Source organism: Salvelinus namaycush, unplaced genomic scaffold (assembly GCF_016432855.1).
Source record: "Salvelinus namaycush isolate Seneca unplaced genomic scaffold, SaNama_1.0 Scaffold68, whole genome shotgun sequence".
Lineage (NCBI taxonomy): Eukaryota > Metazoa > Chordata > Actinopteri > Salmoniformes > Salmonidae > Salvelinus > Salvelinus namaycush.
Genome location: NW_024061397.1, coordinates 243,708 through 262,542, shown reverse-complemented (window position 1 = coordinate 262,542; position 18,835 = coordinate 243,708). Strand labels below are relative to the sequence as shown.

The following is an 18,835-nucleotide window of genomic DNA, read 5'->3' as shown; positions in this document are numbered from 1 at the left end:
TACAGTCAACACCATATCTATAATGACAGTGAGGTATCAGATTTAGATTGTATTGAGTATACAGTCAACACCATATCTATAATGACAGTGAGGTATCAGATTTAGATTGTATTGAGTAAACAGTCCACACCATATCTATAATGACAGTGAGGTATCAGATTTAGATTGTATTGAGTAAACAGTCCACACCATATCTATAATGACAGTGAGGTATCAGATTTAGATTGTATTGAGTAAACAGTCCACACCATATCTATAATGACAGTGAGGTATCAGATTTAGATTGTATTGAGTATACAGTCAACACCATATCTATAATGACAGTGAGGTATCAGATTTAGATTGTATTGAGTAAACAGTCCACACCATATCTATAATGACAGTGAGGTATCAGATTTAGATTGTATTGAGTAAACAGTCCACACCATATCTATAATGACAGTGAGGTATCAGATTTAGATTGTATTGAGTAAACAGTCCACACCATATCTATAATGACAGTGAGGTATCAGATTTAGATTGTATTGAGTATACAGTCAACACCATATCTATAATGACAGTGAGGTATCAGATTTAGATTGTATTGAGTAAACAGTCCACACCATATCTATAATGACAGTGAGGTATCAGATTTAGATTGTATTGAGTATACAGTCAACACCATATCTATAATGACAGTGAGGTATCAGATTTAGATTGTATTGAGTAAACAGTCCACACCATATCTATAATGACAGTGAGGTATCAGATTTAGATTGTATTGAGTATACAGTCAACACCATATCTATAATGACAGTGAGGTATCAGATTTAGATTGTATTGAGTAAACAGTCCACACCATATCTATAATGACAGTGAGGTATCAGATTTAGATTGTATTGAGTAAACAGTCCACACCATATCTATAATGACAGTGAGGTATCAGATTTAGATTGTATTGAGTAAACAGTCCACACCATATCTATAATGACAGTGAGGTATCAGATTTAGATTGTATTGAGTATACAGTCCACACCATATCTATAATGACAGTGAGGTATCAGATTTAGATTGTAGAGTAAACAGTCCACACCATATCTATAATGACAGTGAGGTATCAGATTTAGATTGTATTGAGTAAACAGTCCACACCATATCTATAATGACAGTGAGGTATCAGATTTAGATTGTATTGAGTAAACAGTCCACACCATATCTATAATGACAGTGAGGTATCAGATTTAGATTGTATTGAGTAAACAGTCCACACCATATCTATAATGACAGTGAGGTATCAGATTTAGATTGTATTGAGTAAACAGTCCACACCATATCTATAATGACAGTGAGGTATCAGATTTAGATTGTATTGAGTAAACAGTCCACATCATATCTATAATGACAGTGAGGTATCAGATTTAGATTGTATTGAGTAAACAGTCCACACCATATCTATAATGACAGTGAGGTATCAGATTTAGATTGTATTGAGTAAACAGTCCACACCATATCTATAATGACAGTGAGGTATCAGATTTAGATTGTATTGAGTAAACAGTCCACACCATATCTATAATGACAGTGAGGTATCAGATTTAGATTGTATTGAGTAAACAGTCCACACCATATCTATAATGACAGTGAGGTATCAGATTTAGATTGTATTGAGTAAACAGTCCACACCATATCTATAATGACAGTGAGGTATCAGATTTAGATTGTATTGAGTAAACAGTCCACACCATATCTATAATGACAGTGAGGTATCAGATTTAGATTGTATTGAGTAAACAGTCCACACCATATCTATAATGACAGTGAGGTATCAGATTTAGATTGTATTGAGTAAACAGTCCACACCATATCTATAATGACAGTGAGGTATCAGATTTAGATTGTATTGAGTAAACAGTCCACACCATATCTATAATGACAGTGAGGTATCAGATTTAGATTGTATTGAGTAAACAGTCCACACCATATCTATAATGACAGTGAGGTATCAGATTTAGATTGTATTGAGTAAACAGTCCACACCATATCTATAATGACAGTGAGGTATCAGATTTAGATTGTATTGAGTAAACAGTCCACACCATATCTATAATGACAGTGAGGTATCAGATTTAGATTGTATTGAGTAAACAGTCCACACCATATCTATAATGACAGTGAGGTATCAGATTTAGATTGTATTGAGTAAACAGTCCACACCATATCTATAATGACAGTGAGGTATCAGATTTAGATTGTATTGAGTAAACAGTCCACACCATATCTATAATGACAGTGAGGTATCAGATTTAGATTGTATTGAGTAAACAGTCCACACCATATCTATAATGACAGTGAGGTATCAGATTTAGATTGTATTGAGTAAACAGTCCACACCATATCTATAATGACAGTGAGGTATCAGATTTAGATTGTATTGAGTAAACAGTCCACACCATATCTATAATGACAGTGAGGTATCAGATTTAGATTGTATTGAGTAAACAGTCCACACCATATCTATAATGACAGTGAGGTATCAGATGTAGATTGTAGTAAGTATACAGTGCACTTCATATCTATTTTCGATGACACTGACCTCAGAGTCTCCAGTTTACAGTGGGGATTCCCCAGTCCAGCAGAGAGCAGCTTCACTCCTGAATCCTTCAGGTCATTGTTACTCAGATCCAGCTCTCTCAGGTGTGAGGGGTTTGAACTGAGAACTGAGGCCAACACTTTACAGGATGTGTCTGTGAGTTTACAACCAGTGAGTCTGCAAACACAGAAGAAATACAATGACAGACAGGTTGTATTAAAATGTTACGCTTAGCTTTCCCTGATTACACTGTTACCCGTACACTAATAATGTGTATATCGTACATTCATGGTTCAATGCTATAACATTTCTGATCAGTTTGTATTGTAGTTTAAGAGTTTTCAGCTGATAGAAAGTTTATTCAGCCAATGAAAATACTGTTGTTCCTACATACAGTAAAGTTTGGTCTGAGGGATAGTCACATGGTTATTTACAGAGCCAGTCAGCCAATGAAAATACTGCTATAACTACAATTTATTTTGGTGTGCGATATTTACATGAATACTTACAGAGCTTTCCTGCAGCCTCTCACAGCTGGGAGCAGTCTCCTACGACCCTCCTCTGATGTCTTGTATTCCTTCAGGTTAAACACCTCCAGAACCTCCTCTGATATCTGCAGGATGTAGGCCAGCGCTGAGCAGTGAGCAAGGGAGAGGCTTTTGGATCTGTTCTCTGACCTCAAGTACGCTTGGATTTCCTCCTGTACTGAATGGTCTTTCATCTCTATCAGACAGTGGAAGAGATTGATGCACCTCTCAGGGGAGATGTTCTTCCTCTGCATCACCTTAAGGGATCGGATTGTTTTCTGGACCCTCTCTGGACTGCTTTCTGTCTGTGTCACCAGACCTCGTAGGAGTTTCTGATTGGACTCCAGTGACATGCCATGAAGGAAGCGGACAAAAAGGTCCAGGTGTCCATTCTTACTCTCCAAGGCTTTATCCACGGTACTCTTCAGCAGCTCATCCAAGGTTAGCTCTTCAAACGCACCTCTAGACTTTCTCTTGAGGAAGGGCTTCAGTGCATCCATGTTCCTGGTTGTGTAACAGTGGTACATGTAGACAGCTGAGAGAAACTCCTGAATGCTCAGATGAACAAAGCAGTACACCACTCTCTGAAATAACACAGACTCTTCTTTAAAGATTTGTGTGCACACTCCTGAGTACACTGAGGCTTCATTGACATCAAGGCCAACCTCTTTCAGGTCTTCTTCATAGAACATGAGATTACCCTTCTCCAGATTTTCAAACGCCAGCTTCCCCAGCTTCAGAATAATTTCCTTATCTGACTCCATGAGCTCCTCTTGATCCATCTCATCTCTTCCATGATACTTCTGGTTCTTCAGGCTGGTCTGAATGAGCAGGAAGTGTATGGACATCTCAGTCAGAGTCGTGGGCATCTCTCTCCTCTTGTCTGTACTCAACATGTATTCAAGGACTATTGCAGAAATCCAACAGAAGACTGGCATGTGGCACATGATGTGGAGGCTCCTTGATGTCTTTATGTGTGAGATGATTCTGCTGGCCAGTTCCTCATCACTGAATCTCTTCCTGAAGTACTCCTCCTTCTGTGGGTCATTGAACCCTCGTACCTCTGTCACCTGGTCAACACACTTAGGGGGGATCTGATTGGTTGCTGCTGGTCGGGAGGTTATCCATAGGAGAGCAGAGGGAAGCAGATTCCCCTTGATGAGGTTTGTCAGCAGAACATCAACAGATGATGTCTGGGTGACATCAGACACTGTTTCGTTGTGCTGGAAATCCAATGGAAGTCTGCTTTCATCCAAACCATCAAAGATGAACATAGCTTTACAGGCAGTGAGTTTCTCTGCATTGTCTATGTCTAGTTCTGTGTGGAAGTCATTTAAAAGTCTGAGAAGACTGTACTGGAGATCTTTGATCAAGTTCAGCTCCCGGAAAGGAAGCACAAATATGATGTCCACATCTTGGTTTGCCTTCCCTTCAGCCCAGTCTAGGATGAACTTCTGCACAGAGACAGTTTTTCCGATGCCAGCGATGCCCTTGGTCAGCACAGTTCTGATGCTTCTCTCTTGGCCAGGTAAGGGTTTAAAGATGTCATTGCAGTGGATTGCTGTGTCATGTGAGGTTGGTGTCCTGGACGCTGTCTCTAGCTGCCACACCTCATGTTCATTGTTAACCCCTTCACTCTCTCCTTCTGTGATGTAGAGCTCTGTGTAAATCCTGTTGAGGGGAGTTTGGTTCCCTGCTGTTTCCATGCCTTCTATCACACATTCATACCTCCTTTTCAGACTGTCTTTATGGTTTTCTATGGCTCTCTGCAGACTGTCTTTATGGTTTTCAGAGCCTCTTGCATCATTGGGTTCAGTCAGGTGCTGTAGTAGAGGACGTGTCCTGGATCTCTTTCTACACTGAGGACAGTCATAGTCTCCTGAAGGAGCAGGTTTCTCCCAGTATCTGGTGATGCACTGTCTGCAGAACCTGTGTCCACAGGTGATAGAGACTGGATCCCTCAGAACCTGCTGACACACTGCACACCTGGACTGATCCTCTAGCAGAGTAGACCATCCACTACAGAGATAAAGGAGAGAGAGATACTGATCCTCTAACAGAGTAGACCATCAACTACAGAGATAAAGGAGAGAGAGATACTGATCCTCTAACAGAATAGACCATCCACTACAGAGATAAAGGAGAGAGAGATACTGATCCTCAAACAGTGTAGACCATCCACTACAGAGATAAAGGAGAGAGAGATACTGATCCTCTAACAGAGTAGACCATCCACTACAGAGATAAAGGAGAGAGAGATACTGATCCTCTAACAGAGTAGACCATCCACTACAGAGATAAAGGAGAGGGAGAGATACTGATCCTCTAACAGAGTAGACCATCCACTACAGAGATAAAGGAGAGAGAGATACTGATCCTCTAACAGAGTAGACCATCCACTACAGAGATAAAGGAGAGTGAGATACTGATCCTCTAACAGAGTAGACCATCCACTACAGAGATAAAGGAGAGTGAGATACTGATCCCCTAACAGAGTAGACCATCCACTACAGAGATAAAGGAGAGAGATACTGATCCTCTAACAGAGTAGACCATCCACTACAGAGATAAAGGAGAGAGATACTGATCCTCTAACAGAGTAGACCATCCACTACAGAGATAAAGGAGAGAGAGAGACTGATCCTCTAACAGAGTAGACCATCCACTACAGAGATAAAGGAGAGAGAGATACTGATCCTCTAACAGAGTAGACCATCCACTACAGAGATAAAGGAGAGGGAGAGATACTGATCCTCTAACAGAATAGACCATCCACTACAGAGATAAAGGAGAGAGAGAGATACTGATCCTCTAACAGAGTAGACCATCCACTACAGAGATAAAGGAGAGAGATACTGATCCTCTAACAGAGTAGACCATCCACTACAGAGATAAAGGATAGAGAGATACTGATCCTCTAACAGAGTAGACCATCCACTACAGAGATAAAGGAGAGAGAGATACTGATCCTCTAACAGAGTAGACCATCCACTACAGAGATAAAGGATAGAGAGATACTGATCCTCTAACAGAGTAGACCATCCACTACAGAGATAAAGGATAGAGAGATACTGATCCTCTAACAGAGTAGACCATCCACTACAGAGATAAAGGAGAGAGATACTGATCCTCTAACAGAGTAGACCATCCACTACAGAGATAAAGGAGAGAGATACTGATCCTCTAACAGAGTAGACCATCCACTACAGAGATAAAGGAGAGAGATACTGATCCTCTAACAGAGTAGACCATCCACTACAGAGATAAAGGAGAGAGATACTGATCCTCTAACAGAGTAGACCATCCACTACAGAGATAAAGGAGAGAGATACTGATCCTCTAACAGAGTAGACCATCCACTACAGAGATAAAGGAGAGAGAGATACTGATCCTCTAACAGAGTAGACCATCCACTACAGAGATAAAGGAGAGAGAGAGATACTGATCCTCTAACAGAGTAGACCATCCACTACAGAGATAAAGGAGAGAGATACTGATCCTCTAACAGAGTAGACCATCCACTACAGAGATAAAGGAGAGAGAGATACTGATCCTCTAACAGAGTAGACCATCCACTACAGAGATAAAGGAGAGAGAGATACTGATCCTCTAGCAGAGTAGACCATCCACTACAGAGATAAAGGAGAGAGAGATACTGATCCTCTAACAGAGTAGACCATCCACTACAGAGATAAAGGAGAGAGAGAGACACTGATCCTCTAACAGAGTAGACCATCCACTACAGAGATAAAGGAGAGAGAGAGATACTGATCCTCTAACAGAGTAGACCATCCACTACAGAGATAAAGGAGAGAGAGATACTGATCCTGTAACAGAGTAGACCATCCACTACAGAGATAAAGGAGAGAGAGATACTGATCCTGTAACAGAGTAGACCATCCACTACAGAGATAAAGGAGAGAGAGATACTGATCCTGTAACAGAGTAGACCATCCACTACAGAGATAAAGGAGAGAGAGATACTGATCCTGTAACAGAGTAGACCATCCACTACAGAGATAAAGGAGAGAGAGATACTGATCCTCTAACAGAGTAGACCATCCACTACAGAGATAAAGGAGAGAGAGATACTGATCCTCTAACAGAGTAGACCATCCACCACAGAGATAAAGGAGAGGGAGAGATACTGATCGTCTAACAGAGTAGACCATCCACCACAGAGATAAAGGAGAGAGAGAGATACTGATCCTCTAACAGAGTAGACCATCCACTACAGAGATAAAGGAGAGAGAGAGACATCTTGAACATTCTCAAATTACACATTACAACAACAACAAAAATGTGGTGACGTACCTTCGGTCAAAGGTAACTGATCCAGCACCACTGGAATTAACAGGACGATCCATGGAGAAGTCACTGTTCATAGACAGACAGATGGGAACAGTATACTGTGCTGTCTGAGTGTGGTAGAAGCCTCTGGAATGAATAACATGTCCACAGAGCCATTACTAGAATGTTAGATTCTTCACAGACCGGTGTGCCTCAGACCAACTACCCCGTTCAAAGACACTTCAATAGTTTGATTTGCTCATTCACCCTCTGAATGGCACACACACACAATCCATGTCTCAATTGTCTCATTGCTTAACAATAATTATTTAACCTGTCTCCTCCCCTTCATCTACACTGATAGAAGTGGATTTAACAAGTAACATCAATAAGGGATCATAGCTTCACCTGAATTCACCTGGTCAGTCTATGTCATGGAAAAAGCAGGTGTTCATAATGTTTTGTACACTCAGTGTATTAAAATATATGACATAAACAACACATTATAAGCAGATCATTTACAGTATATATTCAGATACACAAAATACATCTGGTTTCAGATCCTGAAGATTCTCCTCTTCAACAGTAATATCTTCATTTCTGACCAGTAACTTACCTGGGGTCAAAGGTCCCTGATCCATCACTAAAATAAATGGGATGATGCATAGAGAAGTCACTCTTCATGGACAGATGACTGGGTACTGGAGAGACTGATCTCTGGAGAGACTGAGTTTGGTTGGAGATTCTGGAAAACATAATGAATCACCATGAAACTACATTATAAATATATCAACATTATATATCAATAGATTATATACACATTACATAAAGCATTAAAATATATCAACAGATTATATACATTATATAAAACATTAAAATATATGCCATTAAATAAAGCAATAGATATATACTGAGGGTATAAAACATTAAGAACACCCTCCTAATACTGAGCTGCAACCCCCTTCCCCCCTATTTTGCCTTCAAAACAGCCTCAACTCATCAAGGTATGGACACTTCAAGGTGTTGAAATCGTTCTACAGAGATGCTGACCCATGTTGACTCCTATGATTCCCACAGTTGTGTCAAGTTGTCTGGATGTCCTTTGGGTGGTGGACCATTCTTGAGACACAGGAAACTGTTGAGCATGAAAAACCCAGCAGCGTTGCAGTTCTTGACACAAATCGGTGCGCCTGGCACTGATTGAAGTGGATTTAACAAGAGACATCAATAAAGGTTCATAGATTTCACCTGGATTCACCTGGTTAGTCTATGTCGTGGAAAAAGCAGGTGTTCATAATGTTTTGTACACTCAGTGTATATATGACATAAACAACAAATTAGAAGCAGATGATTTACAGTATATACTCAGATACACAAAATACATCTGGTTTCAGATCCTGAAGATTCTCCTCTTCAACAGTAATATCTTAATTTCTTACCAGTAACTTACCTGGGGTCAAAGGTCCCTGATCCATCACTAAAATAAATGGGCTGATGCATAGAGAAGTCACTCTTCATGGACAGATGACTGGGAACTGGAGAGACTGATCTCTGGAGAGACTGAGTTTGGTTGGAGATTCTGGAAAACATAATGAATCACCATGTAACTACATTATAAAATATATCAACATTATATATCAATAGATTACATACATTATATAAAGCATTAAAATATATCAACATTATATATTAATAGATTACATACATTACATAAAGCATTAAACTATATCAACATTATATATCAATAGATTACATACATTACATAAAGCATTAAAATATATCAACATTATATATCAATAGATTAGATACATTATATAAAGCATTAAACTATATCAACATTATATATTAATAGATTATATACATTATATAAAGCATTAAAATATATCAACATTATATATCAATAGATAAAATACATTATATAAAGCATTAACATATATGTCATTACAGAAAGCAACAAACATACACTGAGTGTACAAAACATTAAGAACACCCTCCTAATATTGAGTGTCCCCTCCCTTTTTGCCCTCAAAACAGCCTCAACTCGTCAAGGCATTGACTCTTCAAGGTGTCGAAAGCGTTCCACAGAGATGCTGACTCCTATGATTCCCACAGTTGTCAAGTAGTCAATATGTCCTTTGGGTGGTGGACCATTCTTGAGACACACGGGAAACTGTTGAGCATGAAAAACCCAGCAGCGTTGCAGTTCTTGAAACAAATCGGTGAGCCTGGCAGCAAGTTAGTAAAATAAATATGTTTTAATGGTAATGGGGACATACGTAAACGCCAACAAAATAACTTTTCGGTCAGTGTGTGTGTGTGTTTCAACTATTTAACTGTACTAGAATGCTTAGAAGGCTGCTAAAATTTTTAATATCGGTAATCGGTATCGGGTTGTTTGGCAAAGAAAAAATTGGATATCGGTATCGGGTTGTTTGCCAAAGAAAATATCAGATATCGGGTTGTTTGGCAAGGAAAATATCAGATATCGAGTTGTTTGGCAAGGAAAATATCGGATATCGGGTTGTTTGGCAAGGAAAATATCGGATATCGGGTTGTTTGGCAAGGAAAATATCGGATATCGGGTTGTTTGGCAAGGAAAATATCAGATATCGAGTTGTTTGGCAAGGAAAATATCGGATATCGGGTTCTTTGGCAAGGAAAATATCAGATATCGGGTTGTTTGGCAAGGAAAATATCAGATATCGAGTTGTTTGGCAAGGAAAATATCAGATATCGGGTTGTTTGGCAAGGAAAATATCAGATATCGGGTTGTTTGGCAAGGAAAATATCAGATATCGAGTTGTTTGGCAAGGAAAATATCGGATATCGGGTTGTTTGGCAAGGAAAATATCGGATATCGGGTTGTTTGGCAAGGAAAATATCGGATATCGGTATCGGGTTGTTTGGCAAGGAAAATATCGGATATGGGTATCGGCCAAAAATGTCATATCGGTGCATCCCTATTAAACCCGTCTCCTCCCCTTCATCTACACCGACTGAAGTGTATTTAACAAGTGACATCAATAAAGGATCATTGCTTTCACCTGGATTCACCTTGTCAATCTATGTCGTGGAAAAAGCAGGTGTTCATAATGTTTTGTACACTCAGTATCTTCAAATATATGACATAAACAACAAAGTAGAAGCAGATGCTTTACAGCAGTGGTCGCCAACCGGTCAATCTTCAAGGCATTCCTAGTCGATCACCAAATATTTCTGTAGAAAAGCCAACCAACTATAAAGGCTTGTGCTCCTTTTTAAAAATTGTGTTGGGCTGTTGCCGGTACGTTGAACCTACTGTTCGGATAGCTCAAATCACCGTGGCTACAGAGCTTCCATGACCCTGGTCACAGCCAGGTTTAATAGGCTACTAGCCTACGTAAGATTTAATAACTTTTAAAACCATGACCCCAGAGAGACTGTCAACGAATACAGCAAAGAGCTGCTGTTTTTATGAGTGAGTTCATGTTTAAGTTTATATTCAGCACTGTTACTGTTTATATTAAACTCTTTTACAAAACGCACTTCTCCGTACTTTTGCTCGTGCTGCAGCTGCAATGAATGAGTAGCCCTGCGTTTTATTATTATTAGCAGCTCGTCGTGTCGATTTTAATATTAAGGAATATTTAACTTTCTCTGGTCATAGGAACAACATGAATGTGTGCATGAGGCAGATACGGTGCGCCTCAAGTTTCACCATCAGGTGAAAGACAATGTCCCCCCTCTCTGGTCAGTCTCACCGAAGGAAAGGAAGGAGAGATCAGGGACCGTGAGAGGCGGTTGGGAAAAATAGTTTTGAACGGTCATCCAACTCAGAATTCCAAGTTGGAAACTCAGGTATATTTCTAGAGCTCCGACTTTTCGATCTGAATATCACTGACGTCGTGATTTGACCTCGTTGACCTTCAGATGCAGGTACCATCAGTCCAGTAAAATAAAAAAGCAAATTATTTCAATTCTTGCTCCGCATTGTCTCACAAGTGCTAAACCAACTGATCTATTTTGTTATCAAAGCTAGAGTTTTAAAATATAATATGGTCTCATTAATAACAATATTGGTGTAACAGTATAACTTTAAACCGTCCCCTCGCCCCGACACGGGCGCGAACCAGGGACCTTCTGCACACATCAACAACAGTCGCCCACGAAGCATCGTTACCCATCGCTCCACAAATGCCACGACCCTTGCAGAGCAAGGGGAAACCCTACATCTAGGTTTCAGAGCAAGTGACGTAACTGATTGAAACGCTACTAGCGCGTACCCGCTAACTAGCTAGCCATTTCACATCCGTTACATTGGCAGGCCAATCACATAGCCAATATGCTGTGATAATGTATTAGGCCTACTGCCCAAACCTCATTCCTTCAAAACTGTTTGTGTGGGTTAATGTAAAAAAAACTATCTGAGGAGTAAATCTCAGCTTTTTGACTGCGAAAGTGATCTAGACTCAGAAAAGGTTGGTGACCACTGCTGTACAGCATATACTCAGATACACAAAATACATCTGGTTTCAGATCTTGAAGATTCTCCTCTTCAACAGTAATATCATCAATTCTGACCAGTAACTTACCTGGGGTCAAAGGTCCCTGATCCATCACTAAAATAAATGGGACGTTCCATAGAGAAGTCACTCTTCATGGACAGATGACTGGGTACTGGAGAGACTGATCTCTGGAGAGACTGAGTTTGGTTGGAGATTCTGGAAAACATAATGAATCACCTTGAAACTACATTATAGAATATATCAACATTATATATCAATAGATTATATACACATTACATAAAGCATTAAAATATATCAGCATTATATATCAATAGATTATATACATTATATAAAGCATTACAATATATCAACATTATATATCAATAGATTATATACATTACATAAAGCATTACAATATATCAACATTATATATCAATAGATTATATACATTACGTAAAGCATTAAAATATATCAACATCATATATCAATAGATTATATACATTATATAAAGCATTACAATATATCAACATTATATATCAATAGATAAAATACATTATATATCAATAGATTATATACATTACGTAAAGCATTAAAATGTAGGCCATTATATATCAATAGATAACATACATTATATAAAGCAACAAACAAAATAAGTGTAAAAAACATTAACACCCTCCTAATATTGAGTCGTCACACAGCCCTCCAGATTCACTTAATCTCAGTTCCACTTTAATCCTTCAGAGTCTATTGATGCAAATACTTTATAATATGTCTATATATACAGTACCAGTCAAACAGTAACACAATAAAACATCAATATGTCTATATATACAGTACCAGTCAAACAGTAACACAATAAAACATCAATATGTCTATATATACAGTACCAGTCAAACAGTAACACAATAAAACAACAATATGTCTATATATACAGTACCAGTCAAACAGTAACACAATAAAACAACAATATGTCTATATATACAGTACCAGTCAAACAGTAACACAATAAAACATCACTATGTCTATATATACAGTACCAGTCAAACAGTAACACAATAAAACATCACTATGTCTATATATACAGTACCAGTCAAACAGTAACACAATAAAACATCAATATGTCTATATATACAGTACCAGTCAAACAGTAACACAATAAAACATCAATATGTCCATATATACAGTACCAGTCAAACAGTACACAATAAAACATCAATATGTCTATATATACAGTACCAGTCAAACAGTAACACAATAAAACAACAATATGTCTATATATACAGTACCAGTCAAACAGTAACACAATAAAACATCAATATGTCTATATATACAGTACCAGTCAAACAGTACACAATAAAACATCAATATGTCTATATATACAGTACCAGTCAAACAGTAACACAATAAAACAACAATATGTCTATATATACAGTACCAGTCAAACAGTAACACAATAAAACAACAATATGTCTATATATACAGTACCAGTCAAACAGTAACACAATAAAACATCAATATGTATATATATACAGTACCAGTCAAACAGTAACACAATAAAACAACAATATGTCTATATATACAGTACCAGTCAAACAGTAACACAATAAAACAACAATATGTCTATATATACAGTACCAGTCAAACAGTACACAATAAAACATCAATATGTATATATATACAGTACCAGTCAAACAGTAACACAATAAAACAACAATATGTCTATATATACAGTACCAGTCAAACAGTAACACAATAAAACATCAATATGTATATATATACAGTACCAGTCAAACAGTAACACAATAAAACATCAATATGTATATATATACAGTACCAGTCAAACAGTAACACAATAAAACAACAATATGTCCATATATACAGTACCAGTCAAACAGTACACAATAAAACAACAATATGTCTATATATACAGTACCAGTCAAACAGTACACAATAAAACATCAATATGTCCATATATACAGTACCAGTCAAACAGTAACACAATAAAACATCACTATGTCTATATATACAGTACCAGTCAAACAGTAACACAATAAAACAACACTATGTCTATATATACAGTACCAGTCAAACAGTAACACAATAAAACATCAATATGTCTATATATACAGTACCAGTCAAACAGTACACAATAAAACATCAATATGTCCATATATACAGTACCAGTCAAACAGTACACAATAAAACATCAATATGTCTATATATACAGTACCAGTCAAACAGTAACACAATAAAACATCAATATGTCTATATATACAGTACCAGTCAAACAGTACACAATAAAACAACACTATGTCCATATATACAGTACCAGTCAAACAGTACACAATAAAACAACAATATGTCCATATATACAGTACCAGTCAAACAGTAACACAATAAAACAACAATATGTATATATATACAGTACTGAGTCAACCAGTAACACAATAAAACAACAATAATGAGGCCATAATATACTATATAATATGTCTATATATACAGTACCAGTCAAACAGTAACACAATAAAACAACAATATGTATATATATACAGTACCAGTCAAACAGTAACACAATAAAACATCAATATGTCTATATATACAGTACCAGTCAAACAGTAACACAATAAAACAACAATAATGAGACTATAAGGAGTACCAGTACTGAGTCAATGTGCAGGGTACCAGGTAGTTGAGGTAATAATGAGACTATAAGGAGTACCAGTACTGAGTCAATGTGCAGGGTACCAGGTAGTTGAGGTAATAATGAGACTATAAGGAGTACCAGTACTGAGTCAATGTGCAGGGGTACCAGGTAGTTGAGGTAATAATGAGACTATAAGGAGTACCAGTACTGAGTCAATGTGCAGGGGTACCAGGTAGTTGAGGTAATAATGAGACTATAAGGAGTACCAGTACTGAGTCAATGTGCAGGGGTACCAGGTAGTTGAGGTAATAATGAGACTATAAGGAGTACCAGTATTGAGTCAATGTGCAGGGGTACCAGGTAGTTGAGGTAATAATGAGACTATAAGGAGTACCAGTACTGAGTCAATGTGCAGGGTACGAGGTAGTTGAGGTAATTGAGGTACTATGTACATGTTGGTAGGGGTAAAACTGACTAGGCTATCAGGATAGAGATTACATCTCCTCATCCAGGGAGTGCACACACACACACACACACACACACACACACACACACACACACACACACACACACACACACACACACACACACACACACACACACACACACACACACACACACACACACACACACACACACACACACACACACACACACACGGAGGGAATGTTGTGTTTGTTTAATATTGTTTTAGGACTATGAAAATGGACAAAAGGATTAGCCTATGGATTATGAAGACAAGCAAAATAAATGGGAAAATGGGAGAGGAGAAATGACTAGAGACAGTGTTGTTTAACTCACTGACCATGACCCATGAGTTCTTCTTACCTTTGTTCAGTAGAAAAGTCTCCCTCTCTAAAGAATATAGGTTGATTCATAGACTGGTCACTCTTCATGGACACACAGCTGGGTACAGGGGAGGCTGGTCTCTCCTGCTTGATTGGACTTCAACACAACAGAGACAAACATTACATCTCTCATCTACTCTGAGCTCAGATAGGGGAACATAAAAATGTTATAAATCACTTTTCAGAAATGTCCTTACATTTGCTGTTGTTTCTTAAAGAAATTATGAAAGAGACTGATGTGTTTGTTCAATCATTGGATGGGTTTGTTCAATGACAGACATGTATTTGTTTAAAATCTATCACTTGATGGTTTTATTTCAGAGAGACAAATAGTTAGTTAGGTTATTTGCTAAGTGCTATATATCTGCCTCACTCTCAGAGAAATCAGTAGTACTGCTAGGTTTTACACAGTAATAATATATATCTGCCTCACTCTCAGAGAAATCAGTAGTACTGCTGTTTTACACAGTAATAATATATATCTGCCCCACTCTCAGAGAAATCAGTAGTACTGCTAGGTTTTATACAGTAATAATATATATCTGCCTCACTCTCAGAGAAATCAGTAGTACTGCTAGGTTTTATACAGTAATAATATGTATCTGCCTCACTCTCAGAGAAATCAGTAGTACTGCTAGGTTTTACACAGTAATAATATATATCTGCCTCACTCTCAGAGAAATCAGTAGTACTGCTAGGTTTTACACAGTAATAATATATATCTGCCTCACTCTCAGAGAAATAAGTAGTACTGCTAGGTTTTATACAGTAATAATATATATCTGCCTCACTCTCAGAGAAATCAGTAGTACTGCTAGGTTTTACACAGTAATAATATATATCTGCCTCACTCTCAGAGAAATCAGTAGTACTGCTAGGTTTTACACAGTAATAATATATATCTGCCTCACTCTCAGAGAAATCAGTAGTACTGCTAGGTTTTACACAGTAATAATATATATCTGCCTCACTCTCAGAGAAATCAGTAGTACTGCTAGGTTTTATACAGTAATAATATATATCTGCCTCACTCTCAGAGAAATCAGTAGTACTGCTAGGTTTTACACTGTAATAATATATATCTGCCTCACTCTCAGAGAAATCAGTAGTACTGCTAGGTTTTATACAGTAATAATATATATCTGCCTCACTCTCAGAGAAATCAGTAGTACTGCTAGGTTTTACACAGTAATAATATATATCTGCCTCACTCTCAGAGAAATCAGTAGTACTGCTAGGTTTTATACAGTAATAATATATATCTGCCTCACTCTCAGAGAAATCAGTAGTACTGCTAGGTTTTACACTGTAATAATATATATCTGCCTCACTCTCAGAGAAATCAGTAGTACTGCTAGGTTTTATACAGTAATAATATATATCTGCCTCACTCTCAGAGAAATCAGTAGTACTGCTAGGTTTTACACAGTAATAATATATATCTGCCTCACTCTCAGAGAAATCAGTAGTACTGCTAGGTTTTACACAGTAATAATATATATCTGCCTTACTCTCAGAGAAATCAGTAGTACTGCTAGGTTTTATACAGTAATAATATATATCTGCCTCACTCTCAGAGAAATCAGTAGTACTGCTAGATTTTACACAGTAATAATATATATCTGCCCCACTCTCAGAGAAATCAGTAGTACTGCTAGGTTTTATACAGTAATAATATATATCTGCCTCACTCTCAGAGAAATCAGTAGTACTGCTACGTTTAACACAGTAATAATATATATCTGCCTCACTCTCAGAGAAATCAGTAGTACTGCTAGGTTTTACACAGTAATAATATATATCTGCCTCACTCTCAGAGAAATCAGTAGTACTGCTAGATTTTACACAGTAATAATATATATCTGCCTCACTCTCAGAGAAATCAGTAGTACTGCTAGATTTTACACAGTAATAATATATATCTGCCTCACTCTCATAGAAATCAGTAGTACTGCTAGATTTTACACAGTAATAATATATATCTGTCTCACTCTCAGAGAAATCTATAGTACTGCTAGGTTTTACACAGTAATAATATATATCTGCCTCACTCTCAGTGAAATCAGTAGTACTGCTAGGTTTTACAGAGTAATAATATATATCTGCCTCACTCTCAGAGAAATTAGTAGTACTGCTAGGTTTTACACAGTAATAATATATATCTGCCTCACTCTCAGAGAAATCAGTAGTACTGCTAGGTTTTACACAGTAATAATATGTATCTGCCTCACTCTCAGAGAAATCAGTAGTACTGCTAGGTATTACACAGTAATAATATATATCTGCCTCACTCTCAGAGAAATCAGTAGTACTGCTAGGTTTTACACAGTAATAAAATATATCTGCCTCACTCTCAGAGAAATCAGTAGTACTGCTAGGTTTTATACAGTAATAATATATATCTGCCTCACTCTCAGAGAAATCAGTAGTACTGCTACGTTTAACCCAGTAATAATATATATCTGCCTCACACGAAGAGAAATCAGTAGTACTGCTAGGTTTTATACAGTAATAATATTTATCTGCCTCACGCTCAGATAAATTAGTAGTACTGCTAGGTTTTATACAGTCAAATGTGACCGACCGGCTTGATTCAGTCTTATTTAGCAAAATCTGAAATAATTATAACAATATTTTAAATGGTGTGTTTTACATTGGATAAAAGTAGAGACTCAGATCTATAAAATGGTATATCAGACACTACAGTTGAGGAACAATGGGAAAGTCATTCTGCTTTGAAAGATGATAAACTTGCAACCTCACTTTTTAGAAAATGTCCTTTGAATGTTTTGGTACCTACTGGAGAGCTCTTCTTTGTCTACAGGGCTGAATGTGTTGGTACCTACTGGAGAGCTCTTCTTTGTCTACAGGGCTGTTACTTTGGCAGATAATGTCACCCATCTAAATAAATAATTTTATATATATAATTAACTAAATGTATGGTGTTGTTGGTTTATGTCAGTTTCATTGTTTTTTATGCTATAAATGGTTATTTTATGGTTGTAATTGGTAAAATAAACTAGAACACGTTATATAATTACTACTTTAGTAGGGAATTACACATTCTTCAGTACTACTGCAGTTGCTACATTATTCCAAAAGATGGCAGCATAAGACCACAAATTCAATTTCAGAAGATTAGTTTAGTTTTCTCCCTGGATACACCACCACTCCCCCTACTTTAGTCAAGAAAAACGTATTTCCAGGTACATTCAATGTCAAATTCATCAACCAGCAGCGAGCCGCTCTGCCTTCTCGAGCAAGCGAGGGGCATGTTGAGGTAAATTTACTAACCGGGAGGGTTGCATGATGTAATTTATTGGTGGGCTTTAAGACGCACTCTTGTCTTTTCTATTCCGAGGTTGTTTACTCACAATATCAAATATTAAGATTATTTTTTATAATGCATGTATACTAAGGTTGATCTACGTCAGATCTACAAACCATTTGGTTTGCAACTCAGTGAACCTGCG

The 18,835-nt window shown here is 37.4% G+C and overlaps 1 protein-coding gene across 1 annotated transcript; it reads right to left on the bottom strand.

Moving 5' to 3' along the window:
* Positions 1–2,493: 2,493 nt before the first annotated feature.
* Positions 2,494–15,455, bottom strand: LOC120042418 (NLR family CARD domain-containing protein 3-like). Its single transcript, XM_038987253.1, has 7 exons — positions 15,343–15,455; positions 11,958–12,086; positions 8,837–8,965; positions 8,003–8,131; positions 7,411–7,533; positions 3,079–5,127; positions 2,494–2,746 (listed from the first exon to the last, which is right to left on the bottom strand). Exons 1-7 carry the CDS (start codon positions 15,408–15,410, stop codon positions 2,494–2,496), a joined length of 2,880 nt encoding a protein of 959 aa, XP_038843181.1. The 5' UTR covers positions 15,411–15,455.
* Between the last annotated feature and the right edge of the window lie 3,380 nt (positions 15,456–18,835).

Coding starts and splice junctions, on each gene's coding strand:
- LOC120042418 (XM_038987253.1), bottom strand. CDS start 15,410: ATGAAGAGTGACCAGTCTATGAATCAACCTATATTCTTTAGAGAGGGA. Junction 8,966..11,957: donor TCAGGGACCTTTGACCCCAG/GTAAGTTACTGG, acceptor TATGTTTTCCAG/AATCTCCAACCAAACTCAGT. Junction 8,132..8,836: donor TCAGGGACCTTTGACCCCAG/GTAAGTTACTGG, acceptor TATGTTTTCCAG/AATCTCCAACCAAACTCAGT.